Genomic DNA, 18,496 nt, shown 5'->3' with positions numbered 1-18,496 from the left:
GGGAGGGTCCAACCCATTCTCAGTGGGGGCCATAACTATAGTTCTGGGTTCTTTAAGAAATCAGACTGAGGAGGGCATGGGAGAGAAAGCCAGTAAGAAGCACTCCTCCATGGCCTCTGCATCAGTTCCTGCCCTGTCTGAATTCCTGTCCTGACTTCCTTCAGTGAAACATAACTCAAATAAACCCTTTCCTCCCCATCTCATTCTTTGGTCATGGTATTTCATTATAACAATAGGAACCTTAATAAGGGATTGTTTCCTTCATTTCTTCTTTGTCTGTCTTAGTACCTGGGAAGGATGTTGATTTGAATATGTTAATTTCATAGTCTGACACATTGCTGAATATGTTTGTCAGCTCTAGAAGATTTCTGGTGCAGTGTTCAGTGCCTCTGCGTATAGAATCATGTATTCTGCAAGTAGAGATACTTTTTGACTTATTCTTTTCCTACTTATGTCCCTTTTATTTTCTTTGTCTTATTGATCTAGTTAGGAATTCAAGAACCATATTGAAAAAGGGTGATCAACAGAGATATATTGACTTGTGATCTTACTGGAAATGTCTCAAATTTTTCTCTATTTAACATGATGATGGCTATCTGTTTGTCATAGGCAGTCTTTATTATGTTCACACAAATTCCTTCCATCCCTAGTCTCAACAGAGCATTTATTCTGAAGGGATGTTGGAGTCTCTCAAAGATCCTTTCAGCATCGACTGAAATGATGATGTGATTTCTGTCCTTTGTTCACTTATATTCTGAATTATGTATATTAATTTACATGTGTTGAACCATGCCACCTTCCTGGAATGAGGCCGACATGATGGTGAATGACTTTTAAAAACTATTAAAAAACTCATATCATTTCCAGCTTGCAAGAATTTTATTGAGGAATAATGACTTTCAGTTTTTAAAATTTTTGTAACTGTATATTTGCAGGTGCCACAAAAAAATGTTCAATGCACATTGATATATCATATAAAAGTTTTGAACATATAACTGGGAATATTGCCCACCTGGTAAAATATATTCATCCATTGGTGTGTCAACAGCAACGGGCTCAGGAATGGAATCAGACCTGGCAGAATGAGTTAGACTTCTCATAAATTCCTCCTTTTCTATTACAGATAATATCTGGGAGGTTAAAATAGTATCTTTATTATTTAATTATTGAAGAAAGACAAAATAGTATAAAACTAGGGGAGGCCTTACCCTCTCTGAGGAGGGGATGGGAGATGGGATGGAGAGGATGAAGGGAGAAACGGGATTGGAATATAAAAAATAAATTTAAAAAATTAATAATTTAAAAATTGTTTAAAAATTACTAAGAAACCTTTTAGTCTAGTTTAATCTACAACATTCTTCCAATTCTAAATTTATAATCATTGAAATAAAGTGACTTTTTGTAAATTTAACATGTAAACAGAGCAAATAATTAGGAAAGAATATACTATTCATTGATTTGTCCACTGATCACTCTCTGGGTTTTTTTTGGTAATCAAATTACTCTAAAAATCTCTAAATACACATACCGAGAATTTGATTTACTGTAGACATTTTCAAATAAATTAATAATTATTTTCTTTATAAGGATATTTATCCTCTTAAAGTTTTACAAACTAGATAATCAAATTAATCAATAATAGCCAATTAATAAGCTTAATAATCACTTCAAAGTATGTCTACCTTGCTTTCTGATGAATTTATATCTTTATTATCTCTTATTATTGTTCATGTATGCAGGCTATTAATATATTCAGCATAATACAAATATAAACATTATCTACTTAAATCTGAATTATGCACATATCTTTGACTAAGTATTACATAACTATATATTCAATGTACTTTAATATACATAGGATATCTTCAATGAAGTAAAAAAATTCACAACTAGTATTTCAAATCTGTGTTAACAAAAAAGAATAAAAAGGAAACAAGATATTTTTCAAGCTGTGCTCAAACTCTTACAAAGTAGGAACAGTGCTAGACAAAATAGATCATTAGTATGACTGAATTTAAGAAAAAAATCTTTCAAATACGTTCTTCAAAACACATTTTCGAGGTTTCAATCTATAAAATGCTAGATTTTACTTTTATTTTTCCAGGAATTTTCTCCTGTGTTATTTTCCAAAAGTAATATAACATCTTCTACTCTTGAATGTTCTCTGATATAGTTAAAGTACCCCCCTAAAAACAGTTTTCACATGAAAATGAATAAGTACTACAATATATTCATTTTTGCTTCAAAATGATAAATGCAATATTATTTAAGTGTTCTATGTATATGGGTATTTAACTCCCAAATACTTATGGTTAAATCACTATTTTGATGACAGAATTTATGTGGTTTTATATAACATGACAGAGGATACTATGAAACCAAATGTAATTTACTTAAAATAATCAAATTGAAGTCAATAAGCTAACTTTGCTTGTAAGAAAAAAAATAACAAATTCCAAGCCAGTAGTTAGTGGCACACAGCATTAATCCCAGGACTCGAGAGGCAGTGACAGGTGGGTCTCTGAGTTCGAGGCCAGGCTGGTCTACAGAGCGAGTTCCAGGACAACCTCCAAAGCAATACAGAGAAACCCTGTCTTGAAAAACCAAAACAACAACAACAACAACAAAAAGCCCACCAAATTCCTAACTATAATAGTGAGTACTTTCATTCGGATGTTAAATGCAAACCTTCATTAATTGCTCAGAATTTGCTTTTGATTCAGCTGATGATCCAGTTCTCAAATTCACATGACTGTTAGAAACTGTACCATAACTACAACCTAGAAAAAGGAAAAACAACTATAATTTCAAATGTTAAAGTGTATGTCAAAACCTCAAACCTTTTCATTACCCTTTTATCTTAATTTGTATCAACATACTTGATCAGTAACAATAACTTCTTAGAATACAAAAGCATTATTAAAATGTTGCAATAAATTTATCATTATTTGTAAAATAAAAGTAAACTTCTAATGCACTCTATGTTATTAACAATTTTCATATTCTAGAATGAGTTTTATTTTCATGCATATCATTCTTGCTTGATAATATGATAATACTCAGTACCTGGAGGGACATGAATGAGTGAACCTATACCCACCCCAGAAAGGGAATTGACTACACACTGAAAACAAATTGCCAAAATTGAACGTGGTAAACCAGCAAGATAACTGGGATTACTTACTTAACTAGAGGTAAAAGGGTTTCTTACAAGGAACAGGATTAATACAAAGACAGTTTAATCAACACAGTTTACACTAGCAACACTGATCATCAACAGCTCACACCACCACCACAGATTAAGACAGTTCACAAACTTACCACAGATCAACACATTTCATACCACCACCCCTGACCATCAACACAGTTCACACCACCACCACTGATCATCAACACAGTTTACACCAGCATCACTGATCATCAACCCAGCTCACACCACCACCACAGATCAACACAGTTCATACCACCACCCCTGACCATCAACACAGTTCACACCACTACCACTGATCATCAACACAGTTCACATCACCACCACTGAGCATCAACAAGCTCACACCAGCATCACTGATCATCAACACAGCTCACACCAGCATTACTGACAGTTTAAGAAAGCTGGAACCCTGAATCTCACTGTATGATTTGCAGAGGACTCAAATGGTTGGAGACTATCTCCTGAAAGCAACTCAATTGGTCTCAAATCTCTCTGAAGGAGCTCAGCTGGTCTCTGCCTCTTCCAGGCAGTTATGATGGCTTGAGTCATTTCTGAGCAGTTATGTTGCTTTGAGACTTATCTAGGCAGGACGGTCTGCCTCCAAATATCTCTGAGCAGTCTTTACTGTTTATATAAGCCAGAGGAGAGGATAATCTAGTGTGTCTCGTTAGTTTCAGGAATTTCTGAAGCTTTGGGGCTGGTTACTTCCTAAGTCTTAAGGATCCCTTTTAGATACTCTGAGCCTCACTGAGCTTCCTGTAGGATGGAGTGTTTCACCTCCCGTTAGAACACTCTAAGTTTTGAGGAGCGTCTCTCCAAAATCGAGTGTTTTATTTCAAAGGAAATTCCATACATACATAGTATACAATGGCACCTTGATCAGAAATGTATCAAGGCTCAACGGTATTTGCTAGAAACTGGCAATAGAGTCTTGCACAATATGATGGAAATATTTTACTACACACATTAATTTAAAAGATTAAAGTCACCACGATGAATAACATGAATTTTGTTTTAAGAGATGTGATTGAGTTTCATTTTCTTCTCATTGTCCTTTTCTTTACTCAACTAGTGTGTTAAATTTTGTCAACGTTTTCTAATAGCATACCACCTTTATAGAGGACTATTCCAAAGACTAACTCTTCCCATTTGCTTTATCAAATGTGATATTTTCTTCTTGGATATTTATTTACAATCTTTATGGCATGCATTAAAATGTAAGAAGCTGAGCAAAAATAATATCACTAACCAAATTCTTTTGCCATTAACTTACTGTGAGTGATTTGAATCAAAATTTTGTTTTCATAAAACTGTTTGTATATGCCGGGTGTTGGTGGCACACGCCTTTAATCCCAGGACTAGGGAGGCAGAGGCAGGCGGATCTCTGTGAGTTCGAGGCCAGCAGAGCTAGTTCCAGGACAGCCTCTAAAACAATACAGAGAAACTCTGTCTCGAAAAACCAAAAAAAAAACAAAAACAAAAACAAAAACAAAAAACAACAACAACAAAACTGCTTGTATAAGGAGAAGCAGGCAATGTTTCCATTTATTGACCCAGATTGTGTTATAGGAGCTTTGGAAAAGAAATAAGACTATAAAAGAAAATTAGCAACTCTATAATTTGTGTGTGTGTATGTTTGTGTGTGTGTGTGTGTGTGTTTGTGTGTGGTTGTACTGGCATTAACTCTGAACTTCTTAATTATAGTAAACAACAGTTTTTGCACCAGTGCAGTTCTGCAAGGGGCAGAGGAAACCTTGGGTCTTCATCCCACAGCCCGTCTTTTCAGCTTTGTCAAGAAGTATGCTGCTGACTGTGGTAGTAGCCCTCAAAGATGGTTCTTCAGAAGAACAACTCCCTCTACTATATACATTCTATGTACTCACTGAAGACATCAGTGTCCTCTAAGTCCTGAAGAAAGAGCTCTTCAGCAGTTTTACTCCTGTTCCTTATGACGTTGATACAGTGAAGAACTGACTCTGGCAACTCAACTAAATCCTAAAATTTGAGTAAAAAATATGGAAGGGATTACCAAGGGCTATAAGTCAAATATTGCATTATTCTTTTCACATTAAAATTTTGAGCAAACTCTGTAAATAGATAAAAGTGCCTTCAAATAATGGGTCTATTTCTCGCAAACTTATTCGTCTTAATTTTTCTTTCTATTTTTCAGCAGTTATATGTTCCTAGAAAATTCTAAGACAACAAATGAAGAAGGTTACCTAGTTATCATTTTCAGTTTTATTAGAGATACAATGTTTCCAATGCTTTCATTAGTTCTGGATATCAAGAATTATTTATATTTTCTTGATATCATTCTTTTTATTATGAAATATAAACTAACGTGAAATATTTTACAAAATATACTATCTAATGCCTTATGTAAGTACTTAATATGTAATTATCAAATATAGTTGAATTTATATAATGTTATAGAACATCTATCAACAAAGCCTATATAAATGAATTTCAAATTTGCTAAATACCTAAATAGAGTGATATTATTATTCTACATAAACAAATGAAGTTCATTCCTCAGATGTTGGGGAAGTCCTGTACATTTGTTAATAAAGCACTGTTGAGCCAATAGGAATCTAGATAGGTGAGACTAGGAGTCCAGGAGGATTCTGGGAAGGAGAAACACAGGAGATTCGAGATGTAACCACCATGGGGTAGGAAGCCCGGAAGTATTCTCCGGTAAGAGAAATACTTAGATTAACAATTATGGGGTAATTACTTAATTCAGAGCTAGCCAGTAAGAAACAAGCAAAGGCCAACAGCTTCATAATTAATATAGCCTCCTGTGTGTTTATTTGGGACTGATGCGGATATAGAACCAGGCGGACGGGAAGGCTTCTCTCAAAGGAAAAAGCTTCTCTTTACAGAATGGTGTCAGAGCGGGATTGAATTTCCACGTAGAGTGACAAAAGCTTTAAAGAAATTTTAGAAACAGAAGAACAGAGAGAAGCACAGATTTTTGATAGCAGCATTTTTCTCAGGTGTTTTGCTAGCGACAAGCCGAGATTCAAGCGGCTCGCTTACTGGAGTCTTCATGACTCAGCATAAAAAGGAAAAAAAAAACAAAACAAAAAACCAGCAAGGTTGTTTTAAGAGACTCTGCTAACGATTGAAAGGTGTGTATGTACAGCTGGAAGTGGCAGCATTTGCTGGATGTCAGCATGAACTGAGGCAATAAGCTGGAATCACGCTTACGCCCGCCATCTTGGAAACGGCAGTTTAAACAGCCGTGGTTTTAACAGATAAGACACGTGGCCAGAAAAACGTAAAGCTTTACAGTAAAATCAGACTTGGATGAACAAAACCTCTAAAGGTTTACATTGTGTTTAAAAATATACGTATGATTTGAGAGAAAATAAAGAAGCCGGCTGTGGTGGCGCACGCTGGTAGGAATTGCTCCAGAGGCAGAGGCAGGCAGATTTCCAAAGAGAAACCCTGTCTCAGAGAAAAATAAATAAAAATAAAACAAATAAAGTAATAATAGATAAATAAATAAGCCACGTAAAGATGGAAAATACACAGAGAGTCTGGATACTGTACGCTATTGTGTTTTTCAGTTTTATAATTGCTAAGGAAGGAACAAGTGCTAAAGTACACTTGATTATAAATGCTGCTAAATTAATCCAACTTCTATCTTTTGAAAATGTCTTGACTTCAAAATTTAAGTATAAGAATATGATACTTGGGAAAGGAGATTTTATTTATGTTTCTACAGAAAATGAAAAGCTGAGGATTCCTTCCAGGCTTCTGTGGTTTGATGAACCAAGACCCCCGGAAGCAGTGGACCAGGTGTTCCAACAACTGAAACAGCTAAGATGATGGAGCTTTACAGACCCTGAAAATAAGGACTTATACAGGTTTCTGAGTTTTTTCATGATCCCCTTCCAGTGCCCCCTTCCAGCCCGAAGCAGTTTGGAATAAGCGACGTCCTAATTCCCATCTTGTTTATAAACCTTTGTTTTCATTTATATGGGATTGTTTATAATTGGCTAATGATCACAGCCATTCTTTTTTAATGGTAAAAAGGGGAATTATGGCATGGATATTGTTTTTCATTTATTGATACAAATTCAAGGTCAATTTTGTGATGTATATATTTCTCCTCTTGATTAAGTATTGTGCTTATACTGATCTTTTAAAACATAATACATAATTGAATATAGACTATAGATAGTTACTTATAATAGAATTTATAGTTAGGTAATTTAGGTTTTCTAGATATACAGAAATATATTTGAGATAGATAAACAGTCTTCAAACCTCTCAAAGACCTTCAGAAAATGGCATTTAAAATGGTTTAGGGTTTTTCTTGACAATGAGAAATGTCTGCTCCTGGCAGCACCAATTACATCTGAGAGGAAGATGGGCATCGAAGAAACTTGTTATGGAGTTTGCTTTCAACATGGCAAGATTAGCCATTTGGGCAAGAAACTGCTCTTGCCTGTACTGCTTGACTGTTGTTGTATAATCTGGACATGCAGGACCCACAGAAAAATGACTGCTGAACTCAGTCTTACAGGGTTCCTGCTTCATGGAAGAGTCTACAACACTTTCTGCAGGACACAGAAAAATGACTGACAGACTGCCAATGCAGATGGACAGTTTGAAATTTCCTGCTTTGCTGAGAAATGTTCCAGACATATTGTGGTCTATGGGCTGAAGATGGATGCCCCAACGTTACAGAGGAAATTTGGGTGACTGTCCAGGTAGCAAGATATCTCTGTCAATCCTAGTGTTTATATATTATCCTTCTGTGGTCTTTGATGGAGTTGAAGACAGATAGTTACAGTTATAGTTTTCCTTAGTTATGATAAAAGATAAGCTACATATAGAACTTTGGACTCACAAGAATGAGATAGATGATATTTGCTTTAAATCTTGCTAAATGTTGATAGACAAAATGTTGTAACTGTGTTCTTACTTGATAACTGTTCTGTTATATATAATTTGCCTATGCTAAAGTTAAGACCTTTCTTTTTGTTTAAACAGAAAAGAGGAGATGTTGGGGAAGTCCTGTACATTTGTTAATAAAGCACTGTTGAGCCAATAGGAATCTAGATAGGTGGGACTAGGAGTCCAGGAGGATTCTGGGAAGGAGAAACACAGGAGATTCAAGATGTAACGCCATGGGGTAGGAGCCTGGAACTATTCTCCGGTAAGAGACATACTTAGACTAACAATTATAGGGTAATTACTTAAAGCAGAGCTAGCCAGTTAGAGACAAGTAAGGCCAACAGCTTCATAACTAATATAGCCTCCTGTGTGCTTATTTGGGACTGATGCGGCTCTAGAACCAGGCTGGCGGGAAGGCTTCTCTCAAGGAAAAAGCTTCTCTTACACTCTGTAAATACCACTTATTGTTTAAAAGTATAATGCAAAATACACTATTCATGAAAACAATTCAAATACTTAAATATATTTAATAACAATCCTAGAGTAGAAAACTTCCTTGAAAAAGATAAAGCACAGTTTGACTGAGTGACTGATCTACAGATCTATTTTGATACAAAAGAAGATCACAGGCTTAATATCATGGGACCAAACAATGCTTTCTGGCATATTAGGTCTCCATGAGTCAAGTAATCATCATTTTGTCTTTATTGTAACTACTGAAATGCATTGTTAGTTTTAGCAACTAACAACAACCAGTTCATACAGTTAACTTTTCCCTTACCACTACAGAAAATCAAACAAAAATCTATGACATTATACTAAATTTGTCTTGAAAACATTACCCACTCCTCTTCTGTTCTCTTTACTGTGATTGTTATTTCCTGGTTAAGAAGGCTTTTAAATACGAATAAACTGTAGTGATTGTTCTACATCCTGTAAAAGACAATCTTCAATTCTTGAATCTTTCATCTTAGGTTAATATTATAATTTATTTTCCTTATTAGAAGAGATATTTGAAATCTGCATGTAATTTTATGATATCCTAAGCCAAAGTGTAGCCTGAAAGTTTTATTCTGTCTTTGTGTGTGAAGCAACAACAACAACAACAACAAAAATCTGTCTTTTTTGTATGTAATACTCTAGTGTTTTTCTCTCCTTAAGTTAACTGTACAAAATACAGGATATTGTTAAATTTATTTTTAAAGTAATACGTAAGTGAAGAATACTTTTAAATAGTGAGAAAAGCAGAAGATATAGCACAATGGTAGCACACTGTCCTAAAATGGGCAAAGCCATGAGTTCAAGACCAAGTACAGGGGAGCAGTAGGGAAGCAGAAGTATATTTGAACTTCACAATGTAAGTTTTCTGTGAAAATAAGGCATAGAGCAGAAAGGGAATCATAGGCAATCTTTATTTAAATTTTTTGCATATAAATGTCAACCAAAGAGTATAACTTTTAGCTACTATCCTAAGCCATAGATAAACAAATGACAAACACAGAGAAGTAAAATTCTTTCTAACAAGCCTGCTTGCAATAAAAGGCTTAAAAGTTTAATTGATTCTTTGCTATTTCTATTTGTTGCTATTTTATTAACTTAAGCCCCAAGTTTGATTATTTCTTGCCATCTATTCCTTTGGGATGTTATTTCTTCTTTTTTGTTCTACAGTTTTAGGTGTGCTGTTAAGTTACTAATATAAGATCTCTCCATTTTTTTATGTAGACAATGAGGACACTCAGTGCTAGTAATTAACCCCTTAGATCTGATTTCATTCTGTCTCTTTAGTTTGGGTATGTTGTGCTTTCATTTTCATTAAATTATAAAGAGTTTTTCATTCCTTTCTTGACAAATTTTCACTCATTAATAAGCTGATCAGTTTTAATGAGCTCGGAAACTTTCTTTTGTTTCTGTTGTTGATATCCATTTTTAATCTGGTGGTCAGACAGTATACAGAATGTTATTTCAATTTTCTTGTGTCTGTTCAGACTTGCTTTGTGTCCAAATGTGGTCAGTTCTGTAGAAAGTAAATGAGCTGCTGAAAAAGATGTATTCATTTGATTTTGCTTGAAATGATCTACAAATATCTACCAGGTCTATTGGGAATATCAGGAAGCTCCAGAATTGCTGTTTAGATTTTATCTGGAGACCCTGTCTATTGATGAGACGGAGGTATTAAAGTTACACAATATCAGTGTGTGAGGCTCAAATTGTGATCAAAGTTATAGTAGCTTTTCTTGAACGAACTCAGGTGCCTTTGTGTGTGATACATAGATGTTAAGAAGTGTAGTCTATTCTTTGTGGGTTCCTCCTTTGATAAATATGTAGTAGCTTTCCCTGTATCTTCTGATTAATTTAAATCATTATGATTGACAAACCTATAGCCAAATTAACAAAAAAGCAGGGAAGGACAATCCAAAGTAACAAAATCTGAGACAAAATAGGACATGACTACAGACACTGAGGAAATCATACATTCTAGGTTGGCAATCTTAGTAAGTCAGCCACTGACCTGACCTTCTCCAGAAATCCTACTTGTTAAGATTTTACTTTGGCAGTATTCATGTTTTTAGATATTCAAATAGATATTAAAATAGTTTCTCTACCATATTGGAAAATCTATAAGAAGTAGGCAATTTTCTTGAAATATACCACTTACCAAAGTGAAATCAATGTCCAATAAGTAATTTAAACATATATATATGTATATTTATGTCCTACTGAAATATAAGCAGTAACTAAAATTCTACAAATAATAACAACAAAAAGCCCAGGGTTAGATGACTGTAACACAGAATTATAACAGACTTTCACAGAAGAATTCATGCCAATATTCCTCAAATTATTCCACAAAATAGAAACAGAAAAGACATTGCCAAGTTCATTTTACAAGGCCACAGTTATCCTGATTTCTAAACCACATAAAGACTCAACAAATAAAAAGATTCCTAATCAATTTCTCATATGAACATAGATGGATTTTCTTAATAAAATACTTGCAAACCAAATCCGAGAACTCATCAAAAGAACCATCCACAATGATCAAGCAGGCTTCATCCCATAAATGCAGCAATGGTTGAACATATGTAAGTCAATAAATTCAATCTACCATATAAACAAACTACAAGACAAAAACCACAAGATCATCTCATTAGATGGAGAAAGGCCTTTGACAAAATACAACACCTCTTCATGTTAAAAGTCCTAGGGAGACTAGTGATACAAGGGGCATACCTCAATGTAATAGAGGTGATTTACAGCAAACACACAGACTATATCAACCAAAATGCAGAGAATGACATTTCTACTAAAATCAGGAACTCACTCCAATAGTACTTAAACCTTTATCTACAAAAAGACAACAGTTACAAAGGTTCATAAGAAACTATTTTAAACCATTATACCCAAACATGCTGGGTAATCTGGAAGGAAGAGATAAATCTCTAGAAACATGAATACTGCTAAAGTAAAATCTTAACAAGTATGATCTCTGGGGCAGGTCAGGTCAGTGGCTGACTTACTAAGATTGCCTACCTAGAATGTATGATGAAGCCCTACATTCAGTCCTTAATAGTGAGTAAAACCGAGGGTGGTTGTATAAGCCTGTAACCCTAGCTCTCTGGAGGTGGAGGCATTAAGATCAAGTGGATACAAGCAGGAAGGGAAGAAGTCAAAATACCTTTATTTGCAAATGACATAATATTATATATCACTGACCATAAAGTTCCATTAGAAAACTCCTACAGTTTCAGCAAAGTAGAGCAAAGTAGATGGATACAAAACACACACACACACACACACACACACACACACACAATCAGTAGCCTTCCTATATCCAAAAAAAATTAACTAAAAACCATATCAGGTAAATAACACCTTTCACAGTACTTCAAATATAAAATATCTTAGGTTAACGTCAACCAATGAAAGACTTGTATGATAAAAACTATAAGATATTAAAGAACCAAATAGAAGATATCACAAGATGAAAAGAGCTCTTATTCTTACAGTTCAGTGGGATTAATATAGTTAAAATGATCATCATGACAAAAGCAATTTAGAGGTTCAATGCAATTCCCGTCAATACTCCCATACAATTCTTCATAGATATTGAAAGGAAAATTTCAGATTCATATAGAAACATACAAAACCAGGATGGTGAAAGCAGTCCTGAATGATAAAAGAAACTCTGTTGATGTCACCATCCTCAATTTCAAGTTGTACTATAAAACTATAGTATAAAGCAAACACATTGACCAATGGAATCAAATTGAAGACCCAGACATAAATGTAACACAGCTATGAACACATGATTTTTGTTTTTGTTTTTTGAAGCCAGAAATAGACACTGGAAAAAGACAGCACCTTCAGCAAACAGTGCTGGTCAAAGTGAATGGCTGCCTGTAAAAGAATGCAAATAGATCCATACATATATTACCCTGAACAAATCTCAACTCCACATGGATTAAAGACCTGAACAAAGGCTTTTGGCAGTTCTCCACAAACTGACACCAAGGCTGTAGAACAAAACTATATAACTCACTTAATATGGAGAATTCAAGCTGGTGCCTACCCACAGACTTCACCTCTAAGAACTAATAATGTAGATAATACTATAATGTACTCTGCACATTACCAAAGGAGAAACGCAAACAGCAACCCAGGTACAATCTATTTGATATATAACAATGACCTGCCTGAAGATATGTCAGTGCAGTAGTTGGAGTAAACAGCCTGTATCTGATAGATACAATGCCCAATTAATTCCCAACACTGGGTAGCCAAGAATCTGAGACTAGATCAACCAGGGATCTAGGGAAAATTAATACTACCTTTCTGCTAAGACTACTCCTAAGATATTGTGCTATACTCAGAGATCAGTGCCTTTCCTAGCCTACATCAGAGAGGTTTCCTCCTGCAGTAGATGAGAACAAATACAGATAGCGTTAGCTAAAAAATATCCAGAGAGTGAGAGATCTTGGAACACTCAGTCATAAATGAGATGTCTCAATCAAAGTCCTCCATCAGGGACCATTGTAGAAGAGGAGTTGGAAAGACTGTAAAAGCCAGACGGGATGGGTAACACCAAGGAAACAAGGCCTTTTAGACACAGCAGGGCCGATGCACACCGAGACTGTCTGCATGCACAGGGACTGCATGAGTCTGCTGCAAATTTGGTCCCAACACTGAGACAGAAGTGGACAAAACCACTTCCCTAACTCAAAAGCTATCTCTGCTGAATAACCACTCTCAAATGAAAAATGAGTTCTCTCAAGTGTAGTATCAATGGGGAATACAAACCACTCCTAAGGGCAGTTCCCATGCACACCAGAAGATGGCCAGCACAAAAGATACTTAATGGCATCTTTGGAGGTGCTTTGTTTAATAGTGTTTTGTTGGTGACTTTTTTTTATTTGTTTTAATAACCTTACAGGTCCTTTGCTTTTACTGTGTTTTATATTTTTATGGAGTTCCTGTATGTGCAAGTGTGTGTGTGTGTGTGTGTGTGTGTGTGTGTGTGTGTGTGTGTACACATATGTTTCATGTGCTTCTTTGGCAGTTTTCCTTGTTTTTTGTTTTATCTTAATTTTATTACTATTATTTAGATGCTTTCTAAGGAGAGACAGACAGGGAGTGAATTTGTCCAGGAACTGAAGTCGAAAGGATATTGAAGGAATTAGGGGAAGGGAAACCATAATTAGAATGCATTGTATCAAAAAATAACTATTTTAAATGAAAAACAAACAGAAAAAAAAGGGATTAAAAGTAAAACACTCCCGTAAAGGCTCAGGGATGTTTGCAGAAATGAGAGCAGACAGAATTTAAGAGCTACAGGCAGAGGATGACTACAATTAAGCAGTGTTTTACAGACAAATCAGGGATGTTGTACATGAGCCGTAGTTGTTACAGTATGCATAAGGTCTGTGCAAGCATAATCCAGACCAAATGCCAGGATCTAAGGAGCTACTGGGAACTGATAACTGCTAGTAAAAAGGAAAGATGACTTTCTCTAAGAGCATGGCCCTTCAGAGGTGGACCACATTCTATCCAGTAAGAGGCCATACATCCAAGTACATATGGGCAGCACCAATTTTTCATTTGGGGTTTAAAATAAAGGGCATACAGATGAGTTAGAAGGAAAGGGGAGGAGGATCTTAGAGGAAGAGTTGGGGAATAGGATGATCAAAATTCATTATATGAAATTCTCAATGAACTAATGAAAAATGAAAAAAAAATGTGAACACTTACCGTATCACTATTGTCACTCTGAGTTTCTGATTCTGAATCATTTTCAACCTCATCATTTTCCAAGGAAGAAATGCTGATTTTATCCAATTCAGCTTCTATTTCTTCTCTGAGCTTTGCATCACTGTCATCACTGTCCTCCATAATTCTTAATGATCAAAAAATAGAACTTAAAGAAAAAGAATCTAACATGTCTATAAAAACCTTATGGGTTCTGTAATTTGTCACACAATCCAAAATACATGTAGACATTTAATTTAAAGAAATTTTTATAGTACCACATTAGTCTAGCTCTATATAATAAGGAACATGGCTTTGTCTGCTAATTTATTCATTTTTAAAAATATTTGATCACTACATGGCCAAAAAGACTACAATGCTTTCATTTTTTCAAGAAAAACCACATGGAATTAACTAGCTTATCTCCCGCAATTAAGAAATTTCAAGGTAACCTTGCCTTTGCAAATATAGTCCATTAAAAAAAACAGTTTGACTAGAGATTAAAACACATCTAAGAGAAAAACTCAAGTGTATTACTGAAAGCAATCTATGGCTATTTTGTATTCATTGAGTTCAAGTTCTAGTAATTCTGCCTTACACAGCTAAAGTGGCACACAATAACAGGTAACATATAGCATATAATGTAAAATGCACTAAGTTTAAATCATTAGTACGTGAAATGGGTATTGATCATATAGTAAGATGTCTTTACATCATCATCATCATTTTTGTCACCACCACCAAGATGATGTCCCAGATACTCAGGACTGTGGTAGGCCAAGGACTAGAGGACAAATACATAATTGATGATCAGAGGAAGAACTTAACAGATTAGTGATTATATAGTCACTGTTTACATAAGAACATTAGTGTCTGAAGAGGCTACTTAACCATCTAAAGCCATTGTGCTAATGAATAATGGGGACAGGATCATGACTGGGAGATGCTGAGTACAAAGTCAATTATCTTCTTACTACTAAAGAGCCTTCGAGGCAAGATCTTCTGCCCATGAGCCCCTCTGTATAACACCTTTTACAATAGTATTGAAAGCTCTGTGTCATCAAATGACCTATCAAAAAGTTAATCTGATTGGTTTGTATCAACACGTTTTAATAACATAAAATAGGAAGTTAGGATAGCACAGAAATCAAAATATGGCATACCATATATTCTAAAGATAAGAAATCTGTAACAATTTTTGGTTTTGCTGTATTTACTTGTCCATGCACATAAATTGTAACCCATTACATGTTTGCATATTATTTTGGTTTTTCATTTTATTACAAGTCCGGGGAGCAAAGAGGGGGTAAGATTTGAAAATGAGCTGGTCAGCTCTCACTACATTTTCACAAATATTTCCTCTTCCTCAAGCCCTTAGATGTTCTTGTTCATTTTTCTTTCCCTTTCCTTCTTTTTCTCACTTAACTTGGATTCATACTTAAGGAACTGTGGTATGCAATCAAAGTCACGATATGTGCTTCATTTGCTACTGCTTGAACAGGATAACTCGGTGTTCTTAGTCTTTAAAGCCTAAGTATTAAAGAACATGAAATGAAACATTTGCTTAGTTCTTTCTAGGACATTCTTTTTGATGGATCCTGTTGGGCGAGAGGACCTGCTATATAGCAATTTCCTCCAACATAAAAGTGTCCACTTTGAGGGGAAGTCCCTTCTGATACAGAATATAAAGCAAGGTAAAGCATCCACGCTGAAAGCAAGCGTCTAAGGGGAAGGGAAACATTCCACCTGCAGGGAAGCTCATTAAACTCACTAAGTAAACTACTTGAAGGCTTCCTCAAAGCACTGCACCAGACTAGGCTCCTCTCTCAGGCATTTACCAGCAGGAGGGACAGCTTGGCGGCACTCTGGGACAAGCAGAGCTGCCTAGAAGAGGATCAGACGGTCACCTGGGAGAAACAGAGATGACCACCTCAGCAGCCTGAGAGTTCACCTTGTTTGAGCTTCCTTCAGTCTCCCCACAATGTGCTTCGTGTGCCCAGCGTTTGTGAGCTTTCCCATCTCACTGGAGTGGAATTTTGGTGATCTAGCTGCCCTTCAATCATTTCTGAAATAACTCCTTAAACATATTTCTGTAAGTAACCCCAATAAAACGCACCCGTTCGCCGAGGTGGATTTTGGTGGTGCCCTTAACTTTGGTTTGCCCTTGGTTTCCCGTTTAGGTCTAGTAGGCAATTGCTCACCCTCCTCGGGAATAGTGTCACACGAGGGAGCTACTCTTCTTAATATGAGCATTCTTCCAGTACCGTAAATCAGATATGTCACCTACCGAAATTGCGTCCTGCTCAGTATTCCTTTTATGTATTGTGTCACCGTTCGCGTTACTTCTATGGACGGCTCTCCACTTAAGCAAGAACTATAATCTAAAAAGCTGAGAGGAAAATAAAAGCTTGTACTTGCCTCTTCTCTAGATATGGACATCACGTGTCTTTCTTCCCCACAAGCGATTTCATGGCCATTTTTTTTCTGTGCTGTCTGAGAAATGAAAATTAAAATTTACACCCAGACACATATGTAAATGTACAGAAAGGAACTTCCTCAGCTAGGGTCCTAGAGTCAGTAAGCGGCCCTAGACTACCCCGAGTTGATAGTGAATCACCCGGGCTCTCTAACTGCCTGAAGTGGGGGAAAGCTTAGGGAACTCTCTCCTGCAGCCATGGTATAAGGGCAGGAAAACGTTCTTCATAAGGGAACAACAACGAAATCATTACATATGGGTAATAAGCAAAGGGGAGGGCAGACGGGAAGAAAGGAACTGAGCCTTGAGGTGGGGTGTGGTCCAGAGGAGGATGACGCGCTCTCTGGCAAGTCAGAGGAGTTTCAAGTTTGGAGAGCTAGGAAAATCCTGAAAGGAAGGGGCTGGAGTCCTGCGTACTGTGCAGTCTCGGGGTACACCCCACCCTTCCCGAGCCTGGTCTGCAGTAGGGCCGCTGGGTGCCGTCCACCCGACTGGGCTCACCAGGGTCGCCACGGAGGACCCGCTCATACGCACCCTTCTTCACTCAGAAGCACAGCAGCGGCTCAACAAACCGGAGCCATGGCAACAGCCAATCCAGAGACAGCAGAGCAGCCTTTCTTTACAGGTGCCCCAATAGGACAAACAAGTTCTATTCGAATTTAGAGTGGTCACTGCATTTTGGGACCAGGAGGAGGAATTCCTTTTTCTTTTCAGATTAGGCGTTAATGGGGACTAGGGCAGTATATGGGACCGCTGTCAGTGGAACCACTATTTATCCCTAGTGCATGAACTGGCCTTTTGGAACCCATTCCCTATGGATGGATGCTTTACTCAGTCTAGATACAGGGGAAAGGGCCTGGGTCATGCCCCAAATGATGAGACAGACTTTGGTGATCCCCTATGGGAAGCCCTCACCCTGTTTGAGGTGTGGACAGTGGTGGGCGCGGGGAGGGTGGGGGAGTGGGAGGGAGAGGGAACTGAGATTGGCATGTAATTTTTAATTTAATATAATAAAATATATAAAATTAAAATATTTATACAATTTGGGAAATTACCTATCGACGATATGGCATTTTGTTGTCATTATTCAAATAGAATAGAAGAGGTCCAGTTCCCTGGAAGAAGAGTTACATTTGTGAACCCCCATGTGGATGCTGGGAACTGAACCTGGGCTCTTGGCAAGACAAGTGCTCTTCTTCACTGAACCATCTCACCAGCCAAGGACTGAGATCTTACAATCATATGTTTTCTTATGATTAATGGAGAAGACAATTGTTACTCTAAGAAGTAATGACAATCACATTAGAACATGAGAACATTATCAGCCAAATAGATGCAAACCACAACAAATGTCTAAGATAGTCATAGGGTAGAAAAACTATATTTTCTTGCTTTTAAACTATCTTTTGTTTAGTAGAAACACAATTAACTGAAAAATCTTCCTAAAAAAACATAGCCTCAGTTTAGAAATGTTAGTTTAGCGCAGTGGTTCTCAATCTGTGGGTCGCAGCCTCTATCTCCAAATGTATTTACATTGCAATTCTTAACAGTAGCAAAATTACAGTTATGATACAGTAATGAAATGTTTCAGGTCACCACTGTATGAGGAGCTGTATTAAACAGTCACAGATTTGAAAGGTTGAGAAACACTGGTTTAG

General features: G+C 36.4%; 1 protein-coding gene across 11 annotated transcripts in view; it reads right to left on the bottom strand.

The window, feature by feature from the left end:
- Lrriq1 (leucine rich repeats and IQ motif containing 1) overlaps positions 1-17,589 on the bottom strand; it is a 185,343-nt gene extending 167,754 nt beyond the window's left edge. For 2 of the 11 annotated variants that reach the window (XM_040754969.1, XM_040754972.1), the window contains exons 1-3: positions 14,366-14,495; positions 2,689-2,780; positions 1,013-1,130 (exon numbers count right to left, since the gene is read on the bottom strand). In XM_040754969.1, coding sequence (XP_040610903.1) covers positions 1,013-1,130; positions 2,689-2,694 — 124 coding nt within the window. In that variant the 5' untranslated portion in view covers positions 2,695-2,780; positions 14,366-14,495. Of the gene's footprint in view, positions 1-1,012; positions 1,131-2,688; positions 2,781-5,094; positions 5,207-14,365; positions 14,511-16,780; positions 16,856-17,339 lie in introns of those variants that run through there. The other 9 variants (XM_040754970.1, XM_040754973.1, XM_040754967.1 and 6 more) reach the window with 8 other exon arrangements.
- Positions 17,590-18,496: the final 907 nt, after the last annotated feature.

This window comes from Mesocricetus auratus, unplaced genomic scaffold (genome assembly GCF_017639785.1).
Source record: "Mesocricetus auratus isolate SY011 unplaced genomic scaffold, BCM_Maur_2.0 Super-Scaffold_100011, whole genome shotgun sequence".
In the NCBI taxonomy this organism is placed as follows: Eukaryota; Metazoa; Chordata; class Mammalia; order Rodentia; family Cricetidae; genus Mesocricetus; species Mesocricetus auratus.
The sequence above is the reverse complement of the archived record's forward strand: the minus strand, read 5'-3'. Positions and strand labels throughout refer to the sequence as shown.